This window comes from Cebus imitator, unplaced genomic scaffold, assembly GCF_001604975.1.
Source record: "Cebus imitator isolate Cc_AM_T3 unplaced genomic scaffold, Cebus_imitator-1.0 Scaffold18, whole genome shotgun sequence".
NCBI classification, from domain to species: Eukaryota; Metazoa; Chordata; class Mammalia; order Primates; family Cebidae; genus Cebus; species Cebus imitator.
Window position 1 is genome coordinate 6,723,589 of NW_016107333.1, and position 12,991 is coordinate 6,736,579.

At 39.3% G+C, this 12,991-nt stretch overlaps 1 protein-coding gene across 4 annotated transcripts in view; it reads left to right on the plus strand.

Moving 5' to 3' along the window:
- LOC108292637 (transient receptor potential cation channel subfamily C member 4 associated protein) overlaps positions 1–12,991 on the plus strand; it is a 78,813-nt gene that overhangs the window by 24,460 nt on the left and 41,362 nt on the right. For all 4 annotated transcript variants that reach the window (XM_017513643.2, XM_037733092.1, XM_017513662.2 and 1 more), the window contains exons 4-6: positions 1,963–2,020; positions 4,659–4,714; positions 9,397–9,525. In XM_017513643.2, coding sequence (XP_017369132.1) covers positions 1,963–2,020; positions 4,659–4,714; positions 9,397–9,525 — 243 coding nt within the window. The remainder of the gene's footprint in view (positions 1–1,962; positions 2,021–4,658; positions 4,715–9,396; positions 9,526–12,991) is intronic.

A 12,991-nucleotide genomic window follows, 5' to 3' on the forward strand; every position in this document is an offset into this window, starting at 1 on the left:
TCTCAATCTCCTGGCTTCAAGCAGTCCTCCTGCCTCGGCTGCCCAAACTGTTGGGATTACAGGCATGAACAACCGTGCTCAGCCTCTGTTTCTTCTTGAGTCAGTCTTTATAGTTTTATGTCTTTCTAGGAATGTGTCCATTTTATCTAGGTTATCTAATTTGTTGGCATACGGTTTGTGTTAGTTCCTTGTAACCACTTTTGTTGCCATAAGGTTGGTGATAATGCCCTCTCCTTTATTTCTGAGTATAGTAATCTGTATCCTCTCTCCTTTGTTCTTGGTCAGTCAAGCTGAGGATTTGCCAGTCTTTTCAAAGAGCCAACTTTGGTTTTGTTCTTTTTCTGTTTTCTGTTTCATTTGTTTCAACTCTTACTCTCCCTTTTGCTTACTTTGGATTTAGTCTACTTTTTCTAGTGTCTTAAGGTAGAAGATTAGGTTATTGATTAGAAATAATTTTCTTGGCTGGACGCGGTGGCTCAACACTTTGGGAGGCCGAGGTGGGTGGATCACCTGGGGTCAGGAGTTTGATACTAGACTGACCAACATGGCAAAACCCCATCTCTACTAAAAATACGCAAAGTAGCTAGGTGTGGTGGCGGGTGCCTGTAATCGCTGCTACTCGGGAGGATGAGGCAGGAGAACCACTTGAACCCAGGAGGCGGACGGAGGTTGCAGTGAACCGAGATTGTACCATTGCACTCTAGCCTGGGAAACAGAGCAAGGCTCTGTGTCAAAAATAATAATAATCATCTTAGTATAGGCATTTACAGCTATAAATTTCCCCATGAGTACTCCCTTACCTACGTCATGAGTTTTGGTATCTTCATCCATCTTGGATACTTTCTACTTCCCCTTATGATTTCTTCTTTGGGCTATTATTGTTATTTAGGATGGGTTTAAAAAATTATCCGCATAGCCTAGTTTATCGTTATTCTATGAGAAAAAGAAAAAAAAGAAAAATCCACATAATTCATGAATTTCCCAAATTTCTTTCTGATTCTAATTTCATTCCATAGTGACCAAGCAAAATACTTTATGTGATTTCAGTCTTTTTAAATTTATTGAGGCTTGTTTAGTGGCCTGAAATATGATCTGTCCTAGAGAATGTTCATGTGCACTTGAGTAGAATGTATATTCTGTTCTTCCTGCATGGAGTGTTCTGTAGATGTCTGTTAGAATGTAGTTTGTTCATTGTGTTCAAGTCTTCTATTTCTTTGCTAATCTACCTAGTTGTCTATCTGTTATTGAAAGAAGAGTATTAAAGTGTCCAACTTTTATTTTTGAATTTTTTATTTCCTTCATTTCTGCCAGCTTTTGCTTCATGTATTTTTGGGCTCTGTTGTTAGGTACATATATATTTGTAGTTGTTATATCATCCTAGTGGATTGACGCTTTTATCAGTTACCCTCTCTCTCCATAGAATGAATTTTAAAATATATGCTTATTTTGAGCAGTTTATGCAAAATTGTGTTGTATTAAAAGTATGTACAATAATATATGCATGCATGTAACCCCCAAACCTGTAGAAATCAGTGTTAACAATTTATGGTGTATCTTCTGAGACCTTTTTGAAATAAACTTACACACACAAATGTTCTTTAAACAAAACAAGAATTATAGTAATAATGTTCTGCAGCTTTTCAGAAGTTAAAGCCATATTAGATCCCAGAGATTACTTAGTCTAAAATACTTCTTTTCAAAAATGAGAAAGCTGAGGCCAGAGAAGGGGATTGATTTGCCTAAGTTTACATGGCAAGCAGGTGGCCAAGCTGGGACTAGAACCTGGGTGTCCTAACTTGCTGCAGTGTTCCTTTTACTGAACCTTTCTGCCTCCTGGAGCAAAAGGATCTTGTCATACCGTGACAGATAGATGGACCATGAATGGTTATGGCAAAGATCATTTTGTAAGTTATGCTTTCAATTAAGTTTGAAGATTTTATCTGATTTTTTTTTTTTTTATAGCTTCTTGTAGAAATTCTCATGAGACCTACGATCTCTATCAGGGGACAGAAACTGAAAAGTAAGTATACTTGTTAGCTGCTGGTCCTCATTTTCCAACTTGCTGGTATGGTGGCAGTTCCTAGCAGTTGCCCTTTTCCTTCCCTTCCTAACTCTTAATAGAGAGGACATGTCTTACATTCAGCTACAGGTGCTCTCTCCACCCCCAGCTAATCAGCTGTCTTTATTCATTCTGTACTGCATGGAAATTCAGATTTGGGTTAAAAGAATACATCTTTGTACTTTTGATAGCCCTGTGATCCAGCTTCTGTGTTTCCTTGGGAAATTCTTATTTCTCATATATAACTCGCTGAGAGAGTAAGGAATAACCTGGTAAGATCACTCTGTTTTATTTTTTTAAAACCTATTTTTTGTTATAAAGGTGATATATGCTCTTTGTAAAAAGTTCAGTCATTACTAGAGTGTGAATGGTAAAAAGTCAAAAGTGTTTTTGGTATGCACTGTTTCTTAAGCTGGGTGGTAGATACATGGGTAATATTCTATTATTTTTTGTAATCATGGACAAATAACTTTGTCCTTGGTTTTTTTTTTTTTTTTAGTAGAGATGGGATGTTGGCTAGGCTGGTCTCAAACTCCTGACCTCAAGTGATCCACCCACCTCAGCCTCCAAAGTGCTGGGATTACAGGCATGAGCCACTGTGCCTGACTTCAATATTTAATTTAAAAGAAAAAGTGAATGCACTTTACTCTGGCATTAAAAGCCAGAGATGACTTTAGTTATTGTTTTGTGAATGCCCTCCTACCAACTTTGCATTTTTTAATTTAAAAGTTTTTTTTTTTTTTACCCTTAATGTTAATAGGACATACTATATAAGGCGTCATTTGTTTGTGCAGCAGTAGTTAAGAGGATTCATATTCATTTTTAATGTCTCAGCTGTGTATTCTGTCTAACTTGATCTTTCATGTTCCCTAGCTACCCCCTTACAGCAAGTAACATATTGTAATTATTCGTTGGTGCACTTGTTTAGTCTCTCTCCCTCCCACTAGATTTATAGGTTGCATAAGGGCTGAGACTTTTTTCCTTCACCGCTGTATCTGCTCTGGAGTAGATGCTGAATAATACTTGATGAATGAGTGAATCCCAATTCCTTTTAAAAATGGAGGATCTAGAAATAGTGAGATATACTATTTAGAAATAGTGAGATATTCAGTGAGATATACAGAGCAGTGTTCCACCCTGCTTTGAAGTCGTTAAATAAACCACAGAGCCCCAGTAGTTTGAAAGGTAGCCATGAGGGATTTAGGGCATCTGCACTGTCTCAGGATTATGTGAGGCAACCCATCTTAGTCAGGCTAGCATGGCAGGGCTGCCCATTGGGATCTAAGAAGGAGGCCTAGCATTTGAGCATTCCTAGCAGCTTAGGAGTGAATGGAAACAGTTTTTAAAATTAGAAGCAGTGCCAAATAAAACACTTTGTTCATGGTTCGTACTCAGTTTCATCATCTCTTGGTTTTGGGATCATGAAAATAAAGTTTCCTTTTCATTCTGCTTTCCTGTTCCTGCTCACAAGGAAGTAATAGGTTCTTTATTAGAGTTAATAGGTCAAACATTAAGAGCCATTTGCCCAACGCAGATAACAGCAACAAAAAAATGAAACAGTTAATGAGTCTGATTAAAAAAAAAAAAGGTATCTTTGTTTCCTGCTAGTAGAACTTGCAATGGAAATTTATAACGGGCAGTTGAGATGATTATACCTTTAACTTTTAGCCACACGTGGTGGTACTTGCATGTAGTCCTAGCTGCTCTGGAGGGCAAGGCGGGAGAATTACTTGATCCTAGGAGTACAAGACTGCAGTGAGCTGTGATCATGCCCCTGAGTGACAGAGTAAGACTTCATCTTTAAAAAACCAAAACAAACGAACAAAAAAAAAGATGCTTATCCCTTAGATTCTAGTAGCTCTGCTTTTGAAAATGTATCTTGAGGAACCAGTTTAATACAAGCATTAAAAGGATACACATAAATATTGCTGATTTGTAGTCTATTTAAATAGAAAAAACAAAACAAAACAAAACAAATCCTGGATATATCCTAAGCCAGACATTAAGGGAAAATGGCTTTATTAAGTGATGGCACAACAGCAGGTTGAAATTATGAAGACTGGCCAGGCGCCATGGCTCACGCCTGTAATCCCAGCACTTAGGGAGGCCAAGGTGGGCGGATCATGAGGTCAAGAGATAGAGAGCCTCCTGGCTAACATGGTGAAACCCTGTCTCTACTAAAAATACAAAAATTAGCTGGGTGTGGTGGCACATGCCTATAGTCCCAGCTACTCGGGAGGCTGAGGCAAGAAAGTTGGTTGAACCTGGGGAAGGTTTCAGTGAGCCAAGATCGTGCCGTTGCTCTCCAGCCCGGTGACAGAGCGAGACTCCATCTCAAAAAAAAAAAAAAAAATTATGAAGACTGTAGAGCGTAATAAGAAAACAGCTGCTCTATCAAACCAAAAGCGGTATGCAAATGGGCTTATAGGTTCTGATGGGCACTATGAAAATCTGGTAGAAGGGGACTGGAAGCAGTATATTAAAAGGAAAATAATCATCTTGGAGGGGATTATATCAGTTCTTAGGCTAAAAAAAAAAGTAACCATTTTACTATCATTTCAATGAGAAAAATAACCAGTTGTTCCCCTTTCCCTTTCAGTAAGTGATGAAATGTCCAAGGACTGCTTGAGTATCCTGTATAATACCTGTGTCTGTGTAAGTACCCCTGCCACTGGGGCTCCGTTTATCTCCCTGCCAGATCTGCAATGGTTCAGATGGGAATATTCAAGCGGGGGTAGCAAACATGAGCACTCTGTTCAGACAGTGAGAGAACTGGGCTTATTTTATGTGTGCCTGAAAATCAGGACTAGCTGGTAGAAATGATGGGGAGGCAGAATTTTGTAGCAGTTACTAAGAGCCAGGACTGCTGCAGCAGCTACTAAACTCCTTGGGCCCTGGAGCTGTCCAAGTAGAAACTGAACAATTACTTGTCAAAAGGTGACAAGCATTGGCAGATGGTCTGTGACAATTTAAGACTCATTTTAACTACATTATGCCTATTTCTTCATTTTCCTTGTTAGAAAACAAAACAAGAACCAGAAGCCCCACCCACATATTGAGCAGGACTCTCTACTGGGTTGACCACTGAGCCAGGAAGAATGGCGAATAAAGGAAGCAATTTGGTAGAAACAAAAGAGGATAGCACTCAGTGTTAGAACCCGATTTCGTGTTCTGGTCCTTGGCTTAGCACACCTCCCAAGCCATAGTTTCTTACCAATAGAGTGCAGTTAATGGTCATACTAACATCATAGATTTATTGTGAGAACTGAGATAATAGATGTGAAAATACTTCGTAAAACAACATATAAATGTTTTTATAAGACATAGTGCCTGTTTTTTAGAAACTTATGGTAAACTGTAAATCGTGAATCATGATACATGGCAGAATGAGATGAGTGCTATTATAGATTTGAACCCTGTATGCTGTGGAAATAAAAAAGGAACATTTAGCTCCATTTCATTGCTTGCCTCATTCAAAATAAGATTTCTGGCATCTTGTGGGTGTATGCAAAATCTACCAAGATCACAAGTAGGTAAGAAAGAAGAAGATAAAACAAGAGTGGGGACATAACGTACAGCCAGGAATTAGACGGATATAAAAATGTAGACCATAAAATCATCTGTATTATGGATGGGCACGAATTTGGCTCCACATTTCTTAGCAGCCAACACAAATAGGGGAATATGTTTGAACACTTATATAATTCAGCATCTATAATAGTGCTGTGCAATTGAAATATGCAAGCCACTTGGGTTATTTTAAATTTCTTTGTAAACACATTTTTTAAAGAAAAAATAGGAAGAAATAGTGAATTTTAATGATAAATTTTATTTAACACAGTATATCAAGAATATTGTTATTCCAACATGTAATCAGTATAATGATTAATTAGATATGAATTTTTCTTTTTTTAGTAGTTAGCTCTCAAAATCCAGTGTGTTCTTTTTTGGTTTTTTGTTTGTTTGTTTTTTGTTTGAACACCAAGAGCACATCAGAGTTTGGTCCAGCCACCTTTCGAGTGCCCAGTAGTCAGGTATAGCTGATGACAAAGATAGGCACAGGGAGATCTATAAGATAAAAAACAAAATGTTCAGGAAATGCACAATTATCCTTGCAACTAGGGCCAATAAGAAATTGTCCTTATGGAAGAAGACAGTGTATAATATAATAACTCCATCACTGGCAGCTTCCATATAGTCACAAGTTTTATGGTGCTGTTTTAAAATCATGATACCTAATGTTAATCAGTGACATTCCAGTAAAACAGTGAAGTTAAAGAAAATGAAACATATGAAGAGAAGTTGATTAAAGGGTACAAATATATGGGTTGATAAAAGAAATAAGACCGAGTGTTAGATAAATCAGTAAGGGTATAACTTAGTTTATAATTGTTTTACATTTCAAAATAGCTAGAAGAGACTTTGGTAGCATAAAGAAGAGACAAGTATTCAAGCTGATGGCTATCCCAAGTACATTGATTTGATATTTATAAATTATCTGAATATATTAAATTCTATGCTCTCTGAAACTATGTATCTTTATTATACATCAACTAAAAGTATTTTTAAATAAAATTGAAAAAAAATTTTAAGGAACATAGGATGATATGGTCTAATTAGGTGCTGTCTGGCTGATTTCCATGTTAAGTAGAAAACCTGGGCCTGTTAGGATTGCAAACACCAATGCCTCCAGGGATCAGGCAGAAAACAGGAAAGGTTTGAAATTGCTGGTGTTGGAGTGGGAACTAGTGTAAACTGTGACTATACTGGAGCAAGTGGGAGCTGTCTAAAGATGTTGAAACTCAAAAGTTTAAAAAGTACTGTTGGCCGGTCGTGGTGGCTCATGCCTGTAATCCCAGCACTTCGGGAGGCCAAAGTGAGTGATCACAAGGTCAGGAGTTCGAGACCAGCCTGGCCAACATGGTGAAACCACATCTGCACTAAAAATACAACAATTAGCCGGGTGTGGTTGTGGGTGCCTGTAATCCCAGCAACCTGGGAGGCTGAGGCAGGAGATTCACTTGAACCCAGGAGACAGAGGTTGCAGTGAGCCAAGACCATGCCATTGCACTCCAGCCTGGGTGACACAGCAAGATTCTGTCTCAAAAAAAAAAAAATTGGCTAGATGTGGTGGTACATACCTGTAGTCCCAGCTCTTCAGTAGGCTGAGGTGGGAGGATTGCCTGAGCCTGAGAGGTCAAGGCTGCAGTGAGCCATGATTGTGCCAGTGCACTCAGCCTGGGCTATAGAGTGAGACCCTGTCTCTAAAAAAGAAAAACCTGTGATGAATATTATATAGAAAAAACTCTCCCCAGAAAAATGTAGTGGCACACAATATTTTATATATTGTTTTAGAGCTTTAAGCCCTCAGGAACTTGTGATGTAGAGGAAAGGAAGGATTGGAATGGCCTTTTGGGTGGCTAGTCTTGACTTGGGAAGGCTTTCCAAGAGGAAGCACTTCAGCCATCTCTAAAAGGAGTAGGACTTTGATAAATTGAAGAGAGGAGAAAGATGGGTAGTCAAGGGTAGCTAGTTAGAGCGGCAGGATTGTGCATTTGACAGCCTGGAGATAGATTTTTAAGCTTTGAGAAAGTGTTAAATTTATTTATTTTTGTTCTGTTTCTTTGGATAGTCTAGAACTTTTGCTTGTGTGAGTAAAGCTATAGGCAGTCCTGTTTCACATCTCATAGTCAGTGGAGGTGCTGTATGGAGTTCAGGAATACAACTTTTTTTTTTTTTTTTTTTAATGTATCAGTACTACAACTGAAGAACAGAAATGTATCATTAATTAATACAGACTGAGATTACTTTCTCTAGTGTCCTATTTAATGTGATCGTTGAAGATTTATATATTTGGCACATCTTTATTGATGCCTTCACTTTGAAAATTAAATTTGCCAGGTGCAGTGGCACACGCCTGTAGTCCCAGCGATTCAAGAGGCTGAGGTGGGGGGATCACTTGAGCTCAGGTGATTGAGGCTGCAGTAAACTGTCATAGTTCTTGTGAATAGCCATGAGCTCAGCCTGGGCAACAGAGTGAGACCCTGTGTCTAAAATTAAAATAAAGAAAATTAAATTTGCTGCAACATATCTCATCCCACTGATTCTGAAATGCTTCCTAGCTTGGGGTTCTCATTTACCAAACTGTGCCTGTCTGCACACTTGATTATATTCTTTAAGGAGAAGTCAAGTTTGTTGCAGTAAGCCTTGGAATTTTTTCAGCTTAGAGGCTGAAAAAAAGAAATATTGAAGGCACTAAACTCTAGTTACCTTAAGGCAGCAGGGGTGGGATGTATGTGTGTGTTTAAGCTTGCAGTACTGCAGTTTCATTATTTTTAGAGACAGGGTTTCACTCTGTCCCCCTGCTGGAATGCAGGGGTGAGACTGTAGCTCACTGCGTCGGCAAACTCCTGGCCTCAGGCAGTAGTCTCACCTCAGCCTCCTGTGTAGCTGAGATTGTAGGTGTGAGCCATGCACCTGACAATACTATAGTTTTAAATCCAAACTCTTGAACCTAAGTTTTAAGGTCTTTAACCATCTAATTTCCTTACTTCCTTTGTACCCCTTTGGGTTTTTTTGTTGTTGTTGTTGTTGTTTTCGTTGTTTTTTGTTTTGTTTTTTTGAGTCAGGGTCTCCCTCTGTGGCCCAGACTAGAGTGCATCTGCCCAATAATGGTTCACTGTAGCCTCCACATTCTGGGCTCAAGTGATCCTTTTAGCTCAGCCTCCTGAGTAGCTGGGACTACAGGTGTACACCACCACACCCAGCTAATATTTGTATTATTAGTAGAGACAGGGTTTTGACAAGTTGGCCAGGCTGGTCTCAAACTCCTGGTCTCAAGTGATCCGCCCACCTCAGCTTCCCAAAGTGTTGGGATTACAGGTGTGAGCCACCGTGCCCAGTCTCAGAGACTTTTAAGATGATTATTTTAGTGATGAAAAAAACAGAGTTCCAAAGGTGGCAAGTGATTTGCTCAGGATCACACAGCTGAAATTAGAATTTGGGTCTGACTCTTACATTCATGCTTCAGGCACTGTTGGATTTCAAATTTAAGAATGGCCTTCAGAACTCTTATATAAGTTCTCTTAGGAAATACCATCTCATTGTGTTATGTTCTCACAAGTGGGCTCCCACTTGTGTAGCCTGCATGTCAGGAGGCTTTTTTCTTCCATGGCTGGGGAGTTAACGAGTGTTTCCCACAGTCAAATTTTGTCATTCCCTTTTTGTTGACTCATGCCAGTTTTCAGAGGTGAAATTGCTTTTCAGTGTCTGTAAAGGATGCCTTGCTCTTCATAATTTATTTTGTGCGTACAACCTATTCTGTCTTCTTGTGACAGACGGAAGGAGTTACAAAGCGTTTGGCAGAAAAGAATGACTTTGTGATCTTCCTGTTTACACTGATGACAAGTAAGAAGACTTTCTTACAAACAGCAACCCTCATTGAAGATATTTTGGGTGTTAAAAAGGTAAGCTGTCTCCTCCAGCCGACCAGTTGGGGAAGGGTGTCTCAGACCATTGGATTCTCAAACCTGAACAATATACAAAGCTTTTAAAAAGAAATTCTTGCAGATTCCTAGTGTTAATTTATGTCTTGTGCTGCTTAGATATATTCAGGTATAAAACTTGATTACTCCTTATACTAATGGTTCTTCCCTGACTGTAAAACCTAAACAAACGTATACACTGAAATCAAACTAATTCTAAAACTCAAAACTTCAGATTGACTCTGTGAATGTAGTGTGATGCCTCATGTTACTTTGCTGAAATCAAATTGCCCCTCACTCATGACTGTGGAACAAGTTCTTTGTAGCATATCTGTGCTATTGTATACTGTGCAGTGACTCCATTCTCTTACCGCTTTTCTCTACCTGAACCGCTACCTGAATTACTGTGAAGCTTTCATTCATTAGGAAATGTTCCGCTTTGGTAGTAATGTTTGGCTTTCACTTATGAAGTCTGCTTCTGTTTTTTCTCATTAGTCGTCAACAATTAAAGTTGGTTAATTGGCACCAGTGCAGTAGGAGATAAATGGGAGCTCTGAAATACTGTCACTTGGCCAAAAGGTTGATATTCAAATGACCCATAGCTTTTTAAAAAAACTGTGATCGAAATGAAAACTAAATTAAAAATTTCAGGAGTTCACAGATACCCAAAGATGCATTCATAGACCTCTGTTAGAGACTCGCTGTGTTACATTTTTGGTGTAATGCTTCTTAGGACCTGGAGCTCACTTCTCCAGTCCTGATCTCTCCTGAGCCTCCATGTTGATTGCAGGTTGACAGATTTCTTTCTCTTCCTGTTGCGCAGCCTCCTAGGGGTTGCTGTTTGCAGGGAAATGGGTGTTCACGTGCACTGTGGTGACCCTAGCTTTCATTTCTTCTTGCTGTGCTTTCCCCAGGCCTTGTCATTGCCCAGCACAAGTGGCCTATTGTCTGTAGGAACACACTGGAGATATGTGCAGGCCCCAGACAGACCCTTTGTGCCCTTTGATAAAAAAGGCTTTGTTATTATTCCAGTAATTGTGTGTTCCAGCCAGTGTGTGAAAGGGGGCCTCCAGAGTGGAAACTCCAGACTCCCTAGCAGTCTCAGCATAGGAGTCTAGAGTTGCTCCTTCACAACTTTTCCCACTTGCCCCCTCACTCCCTCTCATTCCTTTCTGTGAACCCCAAAATGGTGATGTGTTCTACCAAACATTATGTGTATCTTGGTGCAGTTTGAAAGGAGGGTAGATGACATAAAGTGGAAACACAAACCGCAAACTGGGAAAATACATTTGTAATTCAGGTAACCAACAAAGGATTGGTATTTGGAATTTATCAAGAATTCTTACTGGCCAGGTGCCGTGGCTCACTCCTGTAATCCCAACACTTTGGGAGGCTGAGGCAGGCAGATTGCTTGAGGTCAGGAGTTTGAGACCAGCCTGGCCAACATGGTGAAACCCAGTCTCGTCTCTACTAAAAAATACAAGAATTAGCCTGGTGTAGTGGCATACACCTGTAGTCCCACCTAAGGCATGCGAATCACTTGAACCCTGGAGGCAGAGGTTGTAGTGAGCCAAGATGTTGTCACTGCACTCCAGACTGGGCAACAGAGCGAGACTCCTTGTCAAAAAACTTACAAAGCAGCATGAAAAAGACAAATAGCCCAGTTGACAGATGAGCAATGATATAAACAAGCATTTCATAGACAAGAAAGAAATGGTCCATAAATATGAAAGAGAAGATGCTTAACTTCATTGACAGTCAAGGAAATGCAAATCAGTACCATAGTGAGGGGGAGAGTGGGCAGATGTTGGTGAGTATGTGTATCAGTGGGAACACTTATATACTGCTGATAGTTTGTCAGCACAGTACCCTCTTTTTTTGTTTTGTAGTTGAGCGGGCACATACCTTGTGCCCCAGCACCTAGGGAAGCTTTGCCCTGAGGGCTGAGACATCAGTATTTTGCCATGGGTCACTTATAACCTGTGCCTGAGCCCACTTGTGGGGAAGCTCAGTCCAAGAACAGTGATTCTTAGAAATGAAAACACTAGATTAAAACCAAGAGGGTTGTGAAATCAATCCATCAGGTCTACAAGCCAAATAGAAAAGATCAGACTGTATTGTGTAAGGGTATTATTTGAATAAGTTTTTGTTTGATATTTATATATGTATGTTTACTGGTGGTGGTTCTTGGTGATAGTTAGAAAGTGTGGAAGCCACTGCTCCAGGAAGACTTCTGCACCTGTGCATCAAAAAACACATAACATTTGTAGCTTCATTGTTTCAGAACAAAAAACTGAAACCAAGTCTCTGATCCATCAATAGGAGAAGGGATGTATGTACTGTCTTCACACAGTGGAATATTATAAAGTAGTAGAAATGAATGAACTGTTGCCATAGGCAACAACATAGCTGAGTAATTGAAATGATTGAGTGATAGAAGCCAATTGCAGAAGACTGTGGGTAGTATATCATTTTCATAAAGCTCAAAAAAGCAAATTATTCATTGATAAAACTAGTTTTTAAATGGCAAGGCGATAATAATTAATGTTAGTGGTTCCCAGAGGCAGAGAAATGCAATAGGAAAGGCCCACACAGCTAGTCATTTTGTTATGCTGTATACTATGTATTGTATGTATCAAAAATTAAAACATAATTCTTAAAATTTAAAACAAAAACAGAAGTGGATTGCGGGTTGTGGGACCTGTTTTGGAACCCATATACTGAGACAGGGCTGGAGAAACTGGTGAGCTGAAAGTTACAATTGCCACTAATAGCAACAGCTAACGTTTGTTCTGTACTAGGGAAAGGTGGAAGCAGCTGCTCCTCAGTACCCCTGCACAGCAAATTCCTGTCTTCCTCCATTACTAGAAATAGACGGAATGTGGGATTCGTGAGGGTGCCTAGGAATCATGCACTTGTTTCAGACTATGCATTGAGTTTCAGGAGAAAGGGTAGGATATATGCCTTCCTCAAAGTATGGTCAGATTATTTGGGATGTAGATGCAGGAACAGATGATTAAAAGTCCATGTGATCTGTGCAGTGAAAGAGAAATACCCAGTCCAGTGGAAGTTCAGTAAATTGGTGGGATCAAGGATGGCAGGTGTTACCTGAGTAGCACCAGGATGGTTCAGAATGAGAAAAACTCAGGTAGTACATGACATTTACAGATTTTAAGGAGTAATAAATGAGAATAGAACCAAATAACACAAGGCATTCCATAAAATTCAATTATCATTTCTAATAAAAGCTAGCAATAGAAGGAAAACTTATAAACTACATACAGGGTATTTATTAAAATTTAACTGATACAGGGTATTAAAATATACAGCAAATATTAAACTTTTAATATTTTGGAAATATTTCTAGTAAAGTCAAGAAAAAGACAAGAATTCTTGCTCTCACTCTAGATAAATGGCCACCTGTATGTGTACACAGAGAGTACCTGTA